Raw genomic sequence first — 19,025 nt, forward strand, 5'->3', positions numbered from 1 at the left:
TGTGGGACATTGCTGTGAGCTTGCTTTTCCCCAGACAAGATTTACAGCCTTGGGGGGAGCATAGGAAATCTCCGTTGCTGTGACAGGAAGCCACTTGCCATCAAGTCCTTTCTGCAGCACATCCAGCCTCAGGAAAACAAATGGGAATGTTCCCTTTGCTGAGGACCGGCTGGGCAGGAGGCACGTGAGGGTTTTGGCCCCTCACGGTGTCTGTGGCTCCTGCCAGCGCTGACAAAGTCACTGCACTGGCTCCAGCACCGCCACTGCACCACACACGGCACGGGCCAGGCCCCATGGTGGGGAAAATGGCTTGGAGAGTTATTTTCCATTAATATTAAGCCAGGGCTTACAATGGCTTCTGCTCCCCTTCCCCTTGCCCAGGGCACCCCCAGGCTGGCAGTGCCCAGGTAGCAAAGACCCAACCGCAGTACTGGGGTCACACTGGCTCTGTGATGGTGGTGGCATCAAGGCTGGGGACAAGCCAGGCCACTGCTGTGCAGTGCCATAATGCACAGCCACTGCCTGGCTTGATGGACACGCTGGGTAGTAAAAAAACTCTTGTTAAAGCCGGGATGGAAAGCAGCAGCCACGGTGCTGGTGCTTTCAGAGAGCACATTTGGGGCCCGAGCGCTCAGCCCTGGAGATGTTTATAGCACTTTAGGTCTGTTTGTGAGGTTGGAGCCTTTCCAAAAAAAAAAAAAAAAAAAAGAAAGCAGGGGGGGGGGGAGGAGAGAAAGACATATATTATTGTTTATAATCTGCTTTATTCAGCCAAACCTTTCCCCAGCAGCCTTGCGGATTGCTGTTTAAATCCCTTGGTGCCTTTAACTACCGATACAGAAAGTGGTTAATGTGCATTCGCCCTAAGCTTGGCATCTACTCCAGGAAATCACTTTAATTGAGAAGCATTAAATGTTAAAATGATTAAAATATAGAAAGCCAACACACCGGTGCCCCCACGGAGGGGCTTGGACCCCCCCATCCTGCCTGGCACGGCTCTTCCATCTCACCTGTGCTGGGCGAGCGCTGCGGTGGCACAGCCGGGCACCAACTCCCACCTCTGAGGGGTGGCAGGAAAGCTGTGGCACCTCGGGGTGCCGTGTGGCACTGATGGAGATGCCCACCCCCAAACCCACCCACCCCTATAAAAAGCCAGGGCACCATGACCAATGTCACCTGTTCCATACAGGAATGCCAGCTTCCTGACCCCAAACAGCCAGGGGTGCCAGAGCAGGCAGTGCTGATGGTGACCACGGCCCTCCCACTGAGGAAGAAAATCCCAAAGACAGCAGCTGCTAAAGAGCATCCCGAGTTTATTTGCCATCGCTTTCCCTCGCGGCGGAGGGGGTGACTGTACACATCTCATGCCAATGTACCGGAGGCAGGGAACAAAAGCAACGCCCTGGGCCCGAATTCAGGAGCACTGGGCAGGATCGATTCTCCCCAAGACATGGCAATAAATAAGGTTTTATTCTTTTAAAATTTTTTTTATTATTATTTTTTGTTGGGTTTTTGTTTTTGTTGGTTTTTTTTTTTCCTTTTTTTTTTCCCCCCAGGAAACAAGACTCTCACTGGAACTGTACAAAATTTACACAGCGAAGGGAGGAGGAGACATTTGGCCTTGTCGAAGGGGGATGGAGAGCAGCGGGCACGGCTCTCCCCTGTCCCCCTCCCCACCAGTGCCAGCAAGGCCGGGGGCTTGGCACAAAGCAGCATCCAAGGATGGGGAGGGGGGAGGCACGTGGATGCAGCTGGGGCAGCTCCTGCAGCACCAATGCACCCAGCTGGAGGGGCAAGGAGGGACAGGGACAGACCAGTGATGTGCTTTCTTGTGTGGCTTTTTTTTTTTTTTCATTTTTATTCTTTTTTCCCCTCTGCTTTCAGAGCTCCCAATGCCCCTGGCAGCAGCCAGCTGAGGGGATCCACCCCCAGCCCTCCCTGATGGATGGCAGTCTGGGGTCATCAGCATCACCCCAGAGCCAGAGGGGATGGCAGGGACCCGGAGGCTGGGGCACCCCTGTGGGGTTGGGACAGAGCTGGGCACCCCAAGCAGAGAGTGTGGAGCTGGATTTTATCCATGGAGCTGAATGTCTGAGGGTAGGGGATGCGGACTGTGCTGGGGGAGACAGGCACATGGGTTTTGAGCAAGGGGCTGGTGCTGGGTGGGCCTGGCCAGGAGCAGACCCCATGGGGCTTGCAGGATGTGCCAAAGCCACCTGAATCCTCCCTGGATGCCTGCACCCACCCTTGGTGCCATCAGCCCCACGGCACCAAAGGACATCGGTGGCCTATACCAGGGACAATCTCACACCCCAATCCCCTCCACTCCCCACCATGCAGCTGCTTCTGCAGCTGACAAAATACTCTTTTTCCCCCTTTGGGGGGAATTTTTTGCAATACCCTCAGAGCAAACATTGCCCACCTCTCCCACCCACCCTTCAAGCAGTTGCTTTCCAGGTGCCAGCCCCAAGCATCCCTGCTGGCTCCACCACAGCCCAGCTTGGCCAGTGGGCACCCCGAGCCAGAGGCATTGTTTTTTTAATTCCTCCTCATCGCGTGACCATGGTGAAACCGCAGTGATGCTCCGTAAACACTCCTGTGTGCCCAGGGATAAATCATGGCCCCGCGGTCACCACGCCAGGAGCAGGCAGGATCTTCCCCGGCAGCATCGCTCCGGGCAGCGGGACAGTGGCCCCGCTCCGACACGTCCCCGGCAAAATAAACCCTTCTACAATATAGATTTCTCTTTCTGCTGAGGCTCCGGGCAGCGCCGAGTTGCATTTCAACTCCGTATCGAAAAAATAACTCTTGAAAATAGCAGCGGTGCTCGGCTGGGGGGTGCGGGAACTGCGGGGCTGGCGCGGGTGCCGGGACGGACTCTGCCATCCCTGATTGTCCTTCTTTCCCTCCCGCTGTCCCGCACCACGGCCGTGCCCCAGCCCTGCGCCGGGTCCTCGCCGTGCATCCCGTGCGCCGACACCTCTCTTGTGCTTACACCCGAAGGCATCCGTGCCCCCCGCCCCGAGCACAGACGCCCCCACCCACCGCCAGTGCTGCCCGCCCCTCCCTGCAGCCCTCCGGGGCCAATTCCCATGGGAAATCCTGGAAAGGTCAACCGCCGGCGGGTGCCCTCAGTGCTGCGCTTGCGGGCTGGGGGGAGAGCGAGGGGGCCGGGGCGGGGGGCGAGCAGCGCTTAGAAAGGGGGGTGATCCATGTCGTCCAGCCAGGAGGCCGGGCTGGTGGGAAAGTCTGGGTACCCGACACTGCTGCCCGTGGAGATGTCGGAGGTGGGGCCCCCCCCGGCCATGGCCCGCAGCGTCTGACTCACCCCCTGCGCCCCGTGGGCCACCAGCCCCAGGCTGCCGTCCATGGCGTAGTCCAGCCCGTTCAGCAAGGGCGGGTGGGACGGCAGGGAGGAGATGGAGGACGGCGACTGGGGGAGGCCGTAGGGACTCCCGTCCCGCAAGTCCTGGTACGACTGTCCCGTCCCCTCCATGGAGAAGCCGCCGTTCAGCAACTGTCCGCCCGCCACGTCCCCCACGGTGCCGTAAACCCTGTTGTTGTGGCCCAGCTCGGAGAGGATCTGGTCTTCTGCCGGGGAGAGGAGGGACAGCAGAGGCGGGGGGTCAGCGCAGGGGGCGGCCCCGCGGCCCCCCGGCCCCTCGCGGGCGCCCCGCTCACCGCGGAAGCTGAGCTCGCTGTCGCTGACACCGCAGTCCTCGGCCGAGCTCTCCTTCTCCAGCTTCCCACCCCCGCGGCTCCGCTTCACGCTCTTGTAGAACTGCCCCCAGCGGTGCCGCCCCGCGTCCTTCTTCAGCCGCTTCTCCTTGGCCCGGCGGTTCTGGAACCACACCTGGGGCGGGAAATGGGGACATCGATGGCACCGCGGCACCCTGGCACTCCTGCGTGCCAGCGCTCCTGCATCCAACGCCCACGGAACTGCTACATCCCTGCATCCCTGCACCTCTGCTACCCAACACACTCCAACCCCACATGCTAGCACCACTGCAATCCAGCACTCCTGCACCTCAGCATGCCAACACCCCGGCACACCAGCATCCCAGCACCCCTGCAACCCAGTATGCCAGCTGGGGAGGGGGGGGCCACATGGATGCAGCACCAGTGAGCCCAGCTTGGAGGGCAAGGAGGGACAACAAGGAGGGACACACTCATACAACCCAGCACCCCTAAACCCCTGCAACCCTGCATGCCAGCACCCCTGCACCCCATCTCCCACACCCCCATGCAATCCAGGACCCAAACATCCCTGCAGCCCACCTCCCGAGCAGCCATGCCACCCCACTACCTCTGCCCCTCCTGCATCCCCTGAAATGCAGCACCCAGACAGCCCAGAGGGACCTCAGTGTCACCCTTCTCTGGGGGCAGGGTGGAGAGGGGCACCCCCACGGCCTCACCTGCACCACCCTCATGTCAAGCCCCGTCTCGGAGGAGAGCTGCTCCCGCACGTGCCGGGCGGGCTTGGGGGAGTTTTTGTAGGCGTTCTTCAGCGTTTCCAGCTGCTTGGCTGTGATGGTGGTCCGGGGCCGCTTCGCCCCCGCCTCGGAGTCATCTGCAAGTGAAGCAGGCGGTACCATCCCCGAACTGCCAGCCCACGGCATTGGGAATATCTCCCCGGATCCAGCCGTCCCAGAGCCTGCAGGGACACCTTCCCACAGCGGCACGAGCCATGGCCGGCCCTCGGTGTGCTGTGCCCCCCGCAGCCCCCGAGGGGTGCCTACCGTTCTGCTTGGCAGTCTCGTAGTCCTCCTTGCAGACCAGCCGCCCGTCCTCCATCAGGTAGAACTCATCCCCCGTGGCCAGCTGCCGGCTGCAGATGATGCAGGCGAAGCAGTGGAGGTGGTACACGAAGTCCTGGGCCTTGCGGACCACCTGGGTGGGGGGGATGCCCTGCTGGCACGCCGTGCATTTGGTCCCGAAACGCCTGCAGGGAGAAGCGGGTGACCCTGAGCCCCCCGGCGAGGTGGGCTTTGCTGGGCAGAGATGGGACCGGGACCAGCAGACAGGGCAGAGTTTAAACCAGCAATCAACCTTATTATGCATGACACTTCACACGGCGGGGGGTTTATCTTCCTCAGAGTGAGAGACCGGCCTAATGGAGCTGAGGAAGGTTTGATTTTAATGGTTCTTTTAACTAATGCTTATAGGCTGCCTGATTTTCCCCTGCAAGGACAGTACATATTTCATCGACATTAATACCAAATAAATTAATTACGCCGCCCCGCTGGCAAGATGAATCCCAGATTAATGCAGAATGATGGGGCTCTTACACCATAACGAGGGCCTGGCAGGGGCATTGGGTGGGCTGCTGTGGGGCAGGTGTTGGAATGAGCAAAGCCACCAGCTCGGCTGCAAGGAATGTGCAAGGAGTGTGAAACAGCATGAAAGGGGTGTGCAGGAATGGGACAAGGAGTGTGGAAGGCACATGCAGTGGGTGTGGGAGGAGTGTGCTAGGAATGAGGAAAAAGCATGCAAGGAACACGTGGAATGGTGCAGGAAGTGTGGAAGGAGCGTCCAAGAAGTGAATTCCCTGAGTTAACAGCATGAGGGTGACACACGTCATGAGGTGGTGGCAGCACAGGAGAAAGTCAAAAGTAAGTGGACATTCCGCTGGTGTTTTCAGCAACAGATGCTGTGGGATTGAGATGGGGCAGATGTCCACCTCCCATTGGCACCACAAGGGCTCTGCAGGGTCTCCCCTGCTCCCTGCAGCGCCCCTAAACCCCCCATCAGCAGGAGCCCAGGACCCCATGGAGTCACTCTGGCATTGCAGGAGCAGCCCAGGTGAGAAAGCTATTGGAATAATCTGTCCTCTACGCCTTAAACAGCTCAATCTGCTTTGAAGGAGGAAGCCCAGGAACACCCAAGCCTTTTGGCCCCAAGGCTGCAGGGGCAGGCAGGGGCAGGCAGTGGCATTCAGGGGAGCCCGGGGGGTGCAGCCATCCCACGCACCTCTCACTGTCCCCTGAGGGCTGAACATCCCCTGATGGTGCAAAACCACCCTCAAGCCCCATGGCTACCCATGCTCTCATGCCCTGTGGAATGCCAGGACACAGTCACCAAGGCTGGGGCCTTGAGACAGTCCCAAAGTCACGCAGGTGTCACCCAGGGACGGGTGGCAGGCACCGGGCATGAGTGGTGCCAGCACTGTTCCAGGGTGTTGGAAGTAGAAGGTGAGGAGGAAAACCCTGTTTTGCCTCATTTTCTGGATTTGTATCCTAAAGGGAGAGTGCCTGGACATCTGCTGGGGAGACCTCAGCTGGGAGGGAAGGAGGGCAGGAAGGAGGGAGGGAGATATGGGAGAGGGATGGATAGGAGATGGACAGAGAGAGGGAGGGATGAAAGGAGGGTTGGAATGGAGGATAAAGGGATGGCAGGACGGAGGGAGGGATGGACAGAGGATAAATGGAAGGATGAAGGGAGGATTGGAATGGAGGATAAAGGGATGGACGAAGGGATGGAGGGAGTAATGAAGGGATGGTGCAAATGGAGGGAAGGAGGGAGGCCGGCATGTACATAGGGAGGGGTAGGACAGACAGACGATGCTTTTCTGCTCCAAAGGTTGAGCTGGTGCCCGCTCTGCAGCCTCCATCCTCCCTCTGCCCATCCATCCCCTCTCACAGAACGCTACAAAAGCCATTTTAACACCTCCTCCAGCATCCCGGGGGGGGGGGTTCACACCACCTGGAAATGGCCTGTCCCAGCACAGAGACACCCATGGCTGGGGACCAAGAGCTACGATTCAGGGGAGGGAAAACAAAGATAAAAATCAAAAATCAATCTGATCTTTTCCGAAGCAGCTCCCGCATTTCCAACTGCCTCTGAAGTTAAGCCGAAATCCTCACGTCCTCCACAGGTTCCCTTCCCCGGAATCAATGAGCGGTGAAGGAAAGGTGAGGCAAGTGCCCGGGCGAGCGCCGAGCTGCTATTGATTGGCACCAAATAATCCAGGCAGGACCTCATCTGAGAAAGTCACTGATCTTTCAACTCCAATTAACATTGATTACCCGCACCTTTTGGGCGACTATTTAAATGACTTGGAGATTAATAGGCTGGAAAATATCAGAAGTGAAGTGTTATTACCCAGGCTGGAGCGGCTGCTTTGACCGTCGCTGGGAAGGAGAAATTCAAGCTGCATCTTTGGTCCTGATGGATGAGGAGGAGATGTGGGGGATGTGGGAGGCCTGAGTGCACGGGGATGGGCAGGCAGGTAAAGTGCTGTCTGGGGAGGAATTGTAATGGCCATCGGTTGGTTTAGCTGGCTGGTGGTGAGGGGTGACAGGTGACCCTCTGCCATCCCTTGGGAAAAACTCCCAAATGTCACCGGCAGCCAGGGACCAGAGCATCTCCACTGAGAAGTCCATTTTTAATGGAGAACAGGTTGTCCTGTCTCATGGGAGCAGGGAAACGCCAAGGCTGGGGCACTGCACAGCTCAGAGGCAGCTGCCAACGCAATCAAATGAGGTTTTCACACTAATGGGAGCAAAAAAAAAAAAGGATAAAAGAAAAAAAAAAGGAACAAAAGAAGAGGTAAAAGGTGAAGGGAAAGAAACAGCATCAGCAAATCGCGGCGAGGCGAGTGAAGGACTTGAAAGGAACAGGCAGCGTTATCGCTGCCTTGTGCGGGTTTCTCCTGCCCTCTAGCTCCGAGCGGAGCCGGGGCCGCTGCCGAACCGCCGCAGGTTGTCACCCCGAGGGGCTGAACACCCGCACAGGGGAGGCACAGGAGCATCAGGGAGATTTGGGGCTTTCAGATGGCTAAATCCCAACAGCCAGCATCCAGCTTGCGGCAGCTGTAAAGCACCAACATTCCCTTCACGTTCACAACAAAAACAACAACGAAAGGCGTAGGAAGATTTTGGCGAAATTATGCTTAAAAATAGGTTGTGTGTTTGCTTCTCAGGAGGGGAGACGCCGCTTTCGGGGGGGCTGTGCCCCCGAGGGGTACTCACTTGAAGAAATCCTCCTTGCAGTAGACGCTGCCGGCCCGGGAGAAGCAGCGGTCGGCCAGCTGCATCTGGCAGTCGGCACACTTGAGGCAGGAGCTGTGCCAGTGCCGGTCCAGGACCTTGAGGATGAACTTGTCCAGGATGTGCTGGTTGCAGCCGGCGCACTGGGGGATCTCTGGGCAGGGGGGGAGAGGGATGGAGAGAAGAGCAGCGTCAGCCCCCGCAGCCCCGTCGGCCCCGCGGGGCCCCCACCCGGCTGGCAAAGCCCCGCCTGGGCACATGCCAGGGCTTTGTGGGGTGAGGAGATGTCCCAGCACAGCTGCCTTTGCCGGCCTTTGCCAAAACCCTCTGGGACAGCAAAGCCCACGGTCCCACCGGCTCCTCTGGACACAGACACACACACGTGATGCTTTTCCTTTCTGCACCCCGTTTTCCAGACCGTGTCCTTCTCCCTGACACCTGTTTCCCTGCCTGCCTCTCGCTCCCTCTGGAAAGGCATCTCACAAACCCCAAAGAGGAACGCAGCCTGTTGGTCCCCACGGGCCAGGGGTTCAGCTGTGGGGTCCCAGATGTGACCCGGGGGTGCAGGACACCTCCACCTCACCGCCAAAGGCTTTGTCAACACGGACAAAAGTCTCTTCCCCTCCGCTCCCCCTGCATCCCGAGGACCACGAGCCACCCGTGCTGGCCATGCCGGCCCCTCCTGCAGGTGCCCCTCTCCCCGCAGTGCCAGGGCACCACATGCCTTTGCATCCTTCATGGTCCAGCATCCCTTTGGACTCCGGTTTTCCTGTGATGGGGACAGCCTGCTTTCTCCCATCCAGCCAGGGTGTTACGGACTCCTGTCGCTGGAAACGGCTGGAAAACGTGGGATGAAGCAAGGCCAAGCTGGAGCAGAGCTATCCGGGGGTATCAGGTCCAGTTCCATCCAGCCCTCCCCACATCCAGCCTCTCACACTGTGGGAGTGTGAGAAGGAAGGCTTGCAGAAGGAAGGCTTTTCTTATGGCAAGAGGTATCCCTGGCCATCCAGATTCCTACACAACGTTCGCCTGTAGATACACAGCTTCCATAGATCTGGAGAGCTGGATATTTCTCTCTCTCTCTGCCCGTAGCTTGGAATGAATGGGAGGTACAGCAAGAGTCTGCAGGAGCAGATTTCACGGTAAAAGCCAGGCACATAAAGCTGACCCACACACATGAAAGCAGATGGATTTTGGGGGAAAATCCACCACCATGCCCAGAGCTGGAGAGTAAGAGCAGGAGAGATGGTTTGTACAAGGGCTGCTCCCTCCCCAGCCTGAAGCTGCTGGCAGAAAATTCCGATGGGGAAAAGGGGGTGTTTTTTGGGAATTACGTTGCTCCAAATGCTGAGGAGGCTTAGGAGGGGCTGGGTTGTCCCCAGCCGGAGTGGCACAGCCAGGCTGCAAAGGACAAGGGATGGGAATGGCTGAAGAACGTGTCCCTGTGCTACCCAAGGCATGGGGGAGGCGATGGAGAGGGAGAGGGGTCTACCTCTCTGGCCTGGGTGCTACCGGGAGGGAAAAAGGGGAAAAAGGGAGAATAAAAAAGAAAAAAGGGAAAAGATTAAAAAAGGAGAAAATATTTTTTAAAAAGGGAAAAGGTTTTTAAAAAGGAAAAAATGTGAAAAAGGAAAAAAGATTAAAAAAGGAACGAGATTAAAAAAAAAAAGAAGAGTATAAAAAGGAAATAGGTTTAAAAAAGAAAAATATTTCAAAAGGAAAAGGATTGAAAAAGGAAAAATATTTAAAAAGGAAAAATATTTTAAAAAGGAGAAAGATAAAAGGGAAGATATTTAAAAAGGGGAAAAATTTGCAAAAAGGAAGAAGATAAAAAAAGGAAAGGGAAGGAAAGAGAAAGAAAGGAAACGGGAAAAAAGAAAACAATAAAGGAGAAACGAAAAAGCGTGAGAGAAGAGAGAAAATTAATTAAATGGGACAAGGGAGAAAAAGGAAAAGGGAGAAACGGAAGAAAAGGGGAAGGGGAAAAGGAAAGAAAGAGGGAAAAAGGAAAAAAAAGAGGAAGGAAATAAAGAAGGGGGGAAATAGGAAAGAAGGTGGGAAGAGGAAGGAAGGGGGAAAGGAGAAAAAGAACACAGAAAATAATCATGTTGTTACAGCCTCAAGTAACATTATTTCAAAATCCTTTGGGGTACTGACACGTACCTCACGTGAAGGCAGCTTATTTCATCCCCCAAGTTAGACAGTTACAATCCCAGCGCCCTTCAGACCGTAGTTATTGCTGGCATTTCAGCCCCTGTCTCATTAACAACAGCAGAATAAATTCAAAAAGCAAAATTTCTACAGCTTGCATAGGTCCCTGTTTTCCTTCTCGCCTTGAGAACACCTGGATGCCTCACTCCCCTCTCTCCACCCCCGCGGCTGCAGGTGGGCACCAACCACATTTTTCCACACTGGATTTGTTAAACCCGTTCGAGAGAGATGCAAAAGCCGCTGGCACCGGCGATGGCACCAGCTCAGCATCAGCCCGAGGAAATCCTTCTCGGTTATTTCACAAACGCCAGTGCACCTTTAGGAAACGTTTTATATATAAATGACTGTTTATATAACACGTGCCTGTATTTATACGCACACATCCTGCATGTATATATACACACACTCACAACTAACAAGCAGCTTTCTCCTCCCTAAGAGCAGCAGCACAGCTCCATTTCAACAGGCAAACAACTGCAGCCGATAACGCAACATCTCCCTTCGAATTTCCAGAGAAAACTACTTTTTTTTTTTTTTCTCCAAGAAGCGACCGATTTTCCTTCCAATCTCGCTGCACAAGTACAGCACCAACCCCATGCACTGTGTGTGCAATGATGCCTGTGTGTGTGTGCACACAGAAGTGCAGAGCTCGCACCCAGTTGGCTGCTTCCCCCTGTGCATAATAATAACAATGATAATCATAATAATAATAGTAATAATAATAATAATAATAATAATAATAATAATAATGGGGGAGCTGCCAGGGGAACCAGGAGATGTCCCAATCAGCCCACTGGTTTGCAGGGAGAAAATATCTCAAATTCAAGCCCCGCGACCTGCTTTGTGCTTTGCAAGGGACGCGGCTGCCTCCCTGCCTCGCATTTATTGCGCTCGTTTCCACTAAATTATTTGGTAGAATAGGAATAAAGTTAATGGATATAATTGACACAAGAGGAATAACGCCCTCCCTTGCTGTCTTTGCCCACCAGCAAACCCGGGCTGGCTCCGTGCGCAGGGTGGTTTGATCGATGCTCGGGGAGTGGGGGGGGGACACAGCCGCGGGGTCCCCTCCTCTCCACGCCGGGACCACCCCAGGGGTGCAGCAGCCTCAATACAAACCGCTCCCCGGGGCATGGGGGGTAAGTTTGGGAGTCACGCCCCTCCCCGGGGTGATGTGCCTCCCTGCCTCCCGCCGGCGGCTGCCCGGCCGGGGATTTGGCCGTATCCCATTAAAACCCGTGGGCAGATCCGCAATCCCCCGCCTCCCCACGCAGCCTCCCACGCACGGGGACCCGAGCGATGGCCTGGCAGGGGCCCCACGCCCCCGCCGCCACCGTGATTTATTAGCGGCGGGTCCAACCTCCAGCCCTGCTTCTCCCCGACGGGAAAAAAAAATTAAAGAAATAACGATGGAAACGAAACAAACGCGCCGGTGGCCTCAGTAATCCCTCAGACCGCAAAACCCCCTCTGAAACCGAGCGGGGGGGATGTGGGGGCAGCGGCGGGGGGGGGGCGCTCCCCGGCGCACCCCCAGCCCGGCCCTGCCGGGCACCGCGGTGCCGAACCGGCCCCTGTTTTTGGGTTGCGTTTTGCTCTTTTAAGGGGAAGGGATGGTCACCCGCGGATGCTGCAGAAAGGGTTCCCGGGAATGCGGGTGGAAAACCGGAGCACAAAGGCGGCCCCATTTACACCCTCCCCCCGCGGTACCGGAGCCTGCACCGAACCCAAAGAAAGCAACACATTGGGGATTCCTTAAAAAGTCTTTCTGCGGGGAGGAAAACATCATTCCTTCGCATGCAAAAACCCTCCAATTCATTTCTCTGCTGCGGGCAAACGACTTTCCCAGCGGCGATTAATCACTCCCCTCCCTCCAGCCCCTTGGCCAGAGCCTGCCGGCACCCGGGCACCGTTCCCACAGGCTTTGGCACAAGTTTTGACTTCGGTGAGATTTGCAAAACAATATTCATAAATAATATTTGGAATTTTATTTTTAACAACCCCGTCTGCAAGGCTGAGCTAGGTCTGTCGGGGGCGGGGGAGGAGGGGCTCAGCTCCCCAAAATCCTGCAGAAGAGGGTGATGTAAAGAGGATGCTGTAGGACACAGTCTCTTGCTAAATAAGGTGGTTAAACTGAGAGGAAAATCTGCGATTTAATAGCGATTAGAAATTAAAATGTCACGGATTTTCCTCGCACATACGATGAAATACCGAGGGGCTGCTGGGGGCTGGGAGGAGACCCCGGCTCCCCCTTGGGAAGGGGTCCCCTGTCCAGGTGCAATTCCCTTTGGCCCAGAGGGGACTGTGTACTGTGTAACTGGGGCAGGATCAGGCCCCAAAGCTGTCACGACATGAAAGCAGGTGGCTGGGAGCTGGCAGCGGCCGCGGGGATCGGGCTGGGGCAGCGGGAGAACCACAGAATGATGGAAACTTTTATAGCTGCCCACCCTCCTCTATTTTACTTCTGCGGCTGTTTTTCCCACTTAAATAAACAATGATAATAGTAATAATAGCAATATAAAAATATTAGCAATAGTAATAGTAGTAGTAGTATAATAATAATAATATCTCGTTGGATTCTTTCCTGCTAATTGCTGACATCCATCAGTCGGTACAGGAACGACAATGTCACGGGCAGGGGAGTTTGGTGGACCCCAGAAGGGCCAAACCAGGAGCCGTGCTGGGGCGATGCTGCTCCAGAGTGATTTAGGCACCTCATTTCTCCCTAAATCAGGGGGGCCCCGAGGCCGTAGAAGTGACCTTGCCGCTGGGAACCGGTCGGGATGCGGCCGTGGGACAGACCCTGGCTGTTCCAGTCCCTGTCCCTGCACCGGCGCCGGCTCTATGCTCCTGACCGGGATTTTTCTTCCTCTCTGCTGCTTTCTTCCTCTCTGAATTACGGCTAAACGGGCCCACCTGCCCCCCTCCCGGAGCCCAACAACGGGACCGAAACGGGGGATAACGGGGACAGGCCTCCCCCAGCAGGATGGAGACCGGCCGCCAGCAGCCTCAGGCAGGGGTACCGGCCTCGCTCCCCACCAAACACCCACGAAAAACGAATTACAGCAGCCCGGGGAGGGTGGGGGCCGGCGCAGGGCTCGGAACGGCGAGGGAGGCTCCGGGGGGCAATGGCGAGAGGTGGGGGGGGAACCCGGCCCGGAGCGGGCAGGCGACAGGGTGCGCACCCCCCCGTTACCCAGTGTGTCCCCCGACATGCGGCCGGACCCCCGCCGGGCTCTCCTGGGGCTCAGGCCCGTTTCTCCCCACGCCGCTTCCCGAGCTCTCCCCCCTCGCCTGGGCTCCCTCCCCTAAACTTTTCCGGTGCCGCTCTGGGGGGGCCGAACCTCGCCCGATACCACCGGTGGGGTCCCCCCGTTCCGGGCCCGTAGGGACGGCCTGGGTCTCGGAAACCGTTTGGAAACGAGGAGAAAATAAAATAAAATGTAATAATAATAATAATAATAATAATAATAATAATAATAATAATAATAATAATAATACCCGCGGAGGCCACGTCTGCTCGCCTGCGCACCGGCCACGGCCGCCCCCCGCCATCCATAGGGGGTATCCATAGGGATGCGTGTGCCCATAGGCTCCCCCCGCGTGGGGCTCGGCGCTACAGGGAAGGGGGGGGCGACGGTCTCTATGGCTCACAGCCGGCTGCCGGTGTATCCTGCTCGGGTCCATCCACCTGTGGGGTCCATCTGCCCGTGTGCGCGCACACACACACGTGTATCCTATTTGCACCCCCACGAACGCGCTACCTGTAGCTGCTTTTTGGACAGACACGGCGGCACCGCTCCGCGTTGCCCGGCCGGGCTCGCCATCCCAGCATAACCCGCACGCACACCCGCGGGTCCCTTCCCACCGCCGCCGTTCGCTGCCTTGTCGCGATAAACGATATAAGCGGGGTGTCGTGGGCTGCGGGCCGGGGGTGCGCGGGGCCGGGAGGGGATCGGGGCCACGCACACACATAGACAGACACACACACAGACAGACACACACACACAGACACACACACACGCACTTGTACACGCACAGCCGGAGCCGCGGCCGCACCGTCCTCCCCATCGGGGCCGGGCCCGCATTCCCCCGGGGCACGGCTCTCCCTCCCGCGCGCTCCAAATTTTTACGTCCATTAACGGTGCTACACACACTGGGAAAAACAACCGGGAAGGGCAGAGCCGGGAGCGGCCGGGAGCGGAGGCACCTGCACACCCGCAGGGCGCTGCCCCGCCGGCCCCTGCCCGCCCGGCCCCGCCGGCCTGGGGCCGCCCTTGCGGCACGGAGCGAAGGAGAGAGAAGAGAAAATGGTCCTTACGTTGCACCGGCACACCGAGGATCTCGGGAAGCCCCTTGACAGCCCCTTCGGCAGCGAGCGCGGAGCTTTGCATCATTTTATTGGCCCGGGGGGCGGCGGAGGGGAGCGAAGAGGGGCGGGAGAGCGGCGGGCCGGGCCGGCGGAGCCCGGCGGCGGGAGGTGGCGTGTCCCGGTGCCGTGTCCCGGTGTCCCGGTGCCGGTGCCGCCTCCCATTCATTCCCCTGCGGGGAGCGCGCGTGACGTCACCGCCCGCAGGGGGGAGGGGGCGGGCCGGGCCGCCCGCGGCCAATCAGCGCCCGCTCCGCGCCGGAGGGGGCGGGGCCTAGTGACGAGGAGGCGGGGCTTGCGCACGGGGGCGGGGCCTGCGGGGAAGGGGCGGGGTCTCGAGGTGCCCCGGGGCCGGGCCGGCCTCCAGCGGCTGTCGCGACACAGCGCTGTCGCGACATGGTCCTGTCCGGTGCCAGGGAGCTCTGTCCGGCCGAGCCTCTGCTGGGAGAGTGAAGAGCCAAAGGCCGCGATCTCTGCTGTCCGGGCTCAAGGACCTTCTCGCACTCCATGGAAGGTGTTGACAAGTCCCCACGTTGGGCATACAGCTCCAGCCCTGTCCCTCCTGCTGCTGGGAATGGGGGCGTAGTCAGGGGGGCACCTTTCCTTGCTCCAGCAGACACTGGCACATCGCCATCCCGTTGCTACCACGCCAACACCAGTTACTGCCCGGTGACTGGTACCTCCTAATACCAGTTATTGTCCAGTGGCTGGTAACTCCCATGGCAAGCTCTGCTTCCACAGGGCGCTGTAACACTCACCCGGAGCCCTTCCCAATCGTGGCTCCCTCAGGGACACACTTGGGCATGGAGAGAGCCAGCCCAAGTCCACAGAATGCCCAGTCTGACAGCCCAGCTGGCACAAGGGTGGTGATGCCAAAGCCACGGGGCAAAGGGATCGGCGTGGCTATGGCTCCCAGGAGGACCCTCACGGGACTTTGCCCAAGGAAAAGCCTGTGCCACCAGAGGGACAGCAGTGAGGCGGTACCTGGTGGCAAAGGGCTGAGCAAGGAAGTTCAGTGAAACGCAGATGAAGTTAAGCCAGAGTGGGTGCCTCGGGCATCACCTTTCCTGGTGCTCATTGTGTCACCGGCTCGGGGACAACGGTGCCAAACAGCCCCGATGTGCTGGGACACCCTGCTCTGCCTGGCCGAGGGGTGCTTAGAGCACTGGGCAGGGTGGAAACCCCGAGGTGACACACGTGGCAGTGCTGGGAGGGGTGTGGGAGGATGCTCACCCAGCCGCCCGCAGCACGCGTGCCCTTTCCATGCCTTCATTTCCACTTTGAAATGCGAATTAGGAAAAGGCTTTTCCCACCTGAAAAAAACCCTGAACCACCCCGTCAGGAAATGTGCGTGTGGGACAAGCCAGCGGCTCGGGAATAATTGGTTAAAAATAAAAGTAATAGAACCTAAAAAATGTATTAAGCCTGAGGGTTCCTTAAGAAAAAAAAATAAGTTTTTCTATGAGCTGCTGAGTTTTGACCCCCAAATCTTCATTTTTACAAGCAATACCCTGTCGGGCTCATCTCACGCCTCTGGGCAGAGACTGGTGCACACTCATTGCAGGAGATGGCTCACCCTGCACTCCACAGAGCCCCAAAATCGACTTCCCACGGCGCTGGAGATGAACCTCATCCTCTCCCATCCGATTCCCTCCCCTTCTCCCCTAAATCAAGCTCCGGCTCTTAAGTGTATTAAGCACAACCAGCCCCCGCCGCCCCCGGCCACCTGCGCTCCGCAGCCCCTCGGGACAGGGGTCACCGTCCCCCCCAGTCCCCAGCCAGCCGGAGCGTGGCTCCCAGCAGGCAGAAAGGCGGGTCCCTAGGGCAGATTTACGGGAGAAGTTTAGCCGGATGTGCGGACAGACGGACAGACGGACATTGCCCCATCGCCTCCCTGTCCCGCTGCTTTGCATTTCCAACCTATTTCCCTAATTATTCCACCGCTGCTGGGAGTCATCTCAGTCCCCCAGCTCTCCGGCACGCTCTGATTTATCTCTCAGCCGGGATAAGAGCTCCCCCCACCCCCTTCTCCTCGGGGAATTCAATTTTCATTCATTTTTCCTGCTTTGCCAGATTGATCCAGCCCCCTCTGCCCCGCTCGGGATCACTCATGGCAGCGATGAGTGGGCACAGGGAGTCGCACAGCGCCGAGCCCTCACCTGGGGGGAGCATCGTGCTGCAGGGGGGGCTCCCACCACTAAAAAAAATAACCCACCAGCATCTTCCCCCCTGCTTGCTCACGGCTCACCACATCTTCCCGGCAGAGCCTTCATCCCTTCCTCTCCTTGTAGCACTGCTTTGTTCCCCTCCGTCCTTCCTGCTGTCCATCTGTTCTTCATGTTGGTGGGGGGTTTTTTTGGTCTCTTTGGGTGTTTTCTAGGTCACTTCTGGGCTTTTTGGGTCTCTTTCCCCAGCATAGTTATCTCAGCACATGAGGAGGAGGGGACTGTGGAGATGGGCACGAGCTTCTTGACCAGCAAACCCCCTCGGTGCCACCCAAAATGCTGCTGGGTCCTCCCTGGTGCTGCCCAAGGAGGGAGGTTACAGGTGATGGGTGTGAAAGGCCCCCCTTTCAGGCTTTCTCCTCCTCCCAGAGCTAAAACAGAGCCGAGGGGCGGTGTAGAATAGTTGAATGTCATAATTTTCATCAGGTTGCATTTGTGAGGCAGTCTGGGGGGGTCTGGCCCCGCTCAGTTGCCCCACTTCCACCTTGGCATTGCCCAAACCCCTCTGGCCCTGCAGCTGGATGAAGACACGAGCAGTGTGAGGCAATGATGCAAAACCCACAGAGGAGCAGGGACGGTGCTCCTGCACCTTCCCTACCGGGCTTAATCATTAATAAAATGCGGGTAAACCCCAGAGCTGTGCCGAGACACAGACCCAGCCTCCCCTTTTGCGCCCCAGCACTGGGCACGTTGGAACTGGGGCTGGTTTGGGCAGCGTGTCACCGAGGGGGACATCGGTGCATTGTTCCCTGATGCAACAGGGGAGTTTCACGGCAGAATTCGGGGTGGGGGGTGTAAGGAAAACCCACTCCTGACCCAGTCTGGGCGGTGCAAGCACAGCTGTGTCCCTCGTCAGCAAACTCCGAGTAGGTTTGGAGGTACTGGGGAGCTGAGCCAACAGCCAGGCTTTGTGCCACCCGTGCAGTGAGTTTGTCAGGTCTCAGCCCAGCCCCCCTAGAGTCCCCTTATGTGACAAAACCAGCTCTCCCAGCCCAAGAGGGGAGACATCCTTACAGCAACAAAGCTGCCACAGACACCCTTAGGCATGGGGCCACCTCCCCTCTGAGCAGCCCCGGCCGCAGCACCATAAGCCCCCACCACTCCCCACTTCTGATTTATCCCAGTAATTACCCCCTCCCACATACATCTCTATTGCCAGGGGTGGCCTGGAGCGAGGACAGGCATATTGAGACCCGGGTACTCACCAGCAGCCGGAGAAAGCCTCTCCCCTCGCAGGCACGGGGCGTCACTAATTGTAATTGAAAATTAATTGGCGCTCAGCGAACCCCCGGTGATTTTACGGCCGGAGCGCGGGTGGAGAAGGGATGCCGGCGGAGAAAGGCTCTTGCCTGCGCCGAAGAGGGAAAGGGAAGAGGGGCAAGGCTGGAGGGAGCGAGCGCCGAAGGGGTGGGAGGGTGGCTGGGTGTGTGTGGGGGGCGGCCACCGGCCTCGTGGAAAATTAAATTGCACTTGAGGGTAAATTGTATTAGGGAACAGCGGCCGCCTCACGCCAGCCTGAGGCCATTTGAGTAATTAGCCCCAGGGACCCCCCGGCTCGAGGCAGTGCCGGGAAGGGGTAACTCCGTCGGGGAGGGCACCTCGCGGGGCTTGGTGTGGGGATCCCCCAGGACAGCCTGTCCCACCTGTGAGTGTGGCCACGGCACAGTTTGATGCTCCCCCTGTGCCAGGCCTGTCCCCAAGTCACCACCCTGAGGGGGGGACACAGTGTGGGGGCCACCGAGCTCTGCCGCAGCCTCCTGCCTGCACTGGCCCCTTTGTGCCCTGAATTGGGGCTCCCCAGCTGTTGGAGGGGGACACTCCGGTGCCACAGCCCGGGGAGCCGGGGCCGGGAGGATTGGGACTGCACCAAACAGGATTACGGAAAGTCTATTTACTAGACTCTCTTTTTCCTGCGTGCACGGGGCTTTACGCCGCGGGCCTGTCGGGGGTGCTAATCTGGGCATCCCGCTAACCCCCTTCCGGCAGCGCCCACCTCCCCAGCCCTAATCCCCCACACTCTCCTGCCGCAGCCCCCCGTGCACCCACCTACAGCGCCCCCCTGCCCACCCCTGGCACTCCCACGGAGATATTTTGGGGCTGAGGTAACCGCGGGCAGCCCCACGCCGCAATCCCTCCGTCCCCCACAGGGGAGCAGCTGGCGGGGAGGGGGTGCAAGGGAGGTTATTGATGTTGGGGGTGAACCCCTCAGGGAAATCAAGGAGAAGGAGGCAGCAG

The 19,025-nt window shown here is 58.1% G+C and overlaps 1 protein-coding gene across 1 annotated transcript; it reads right to left on the reverse strand.

The window, feature by feature from the left end:
- Positions 1 to 1,838: 1,838 nt before the first annotated feature.
- On the reverse strand, positions 1,839 to 14,678 carry LHX4 (LIM homeobox 4). Its single transcript, XM_051806798.1, has 6 exons — positions 14,518 to 14,678; positions 7,971 to 8,142; positions 4,740 to 4,942; positions 4,416 to 4,570; positions 3,682 to 3,853; positions 1,839 to 3,591 (listed from the first exon to the last, which is right to left on the reverse strand). Exons 1-6 carry the CDS (start codon positions 14,591 to 14,593, stop codon positions 3,194 to 3,196), a joined length of 1,176 nt encoding a protein of 391 aa, XP_051662758.1. The 5' UTR covers positions 14,594 to 14,678; the 3' UTR covers positions 1,839 to 3,193.
- Positions 14,679 to 19,025: the final 4,347 nt, after the last annotated feature.

Source organism: Manacus candei, unplaced genomic scaffold, assembly GCF_025592945.1.
Source record: "Manacus candei isolate 608988 ecotype Guabito, Panama unplaced genomic scaffold, ASM2559294v1 h1tg000005l, whole genome shotgun sequence".
Taxonomy (NCBI): Eukaryota; Metazoa; Chordata; class Aves; order Passeriformes; family Pipridae; genus Manacus; species Manacus candei.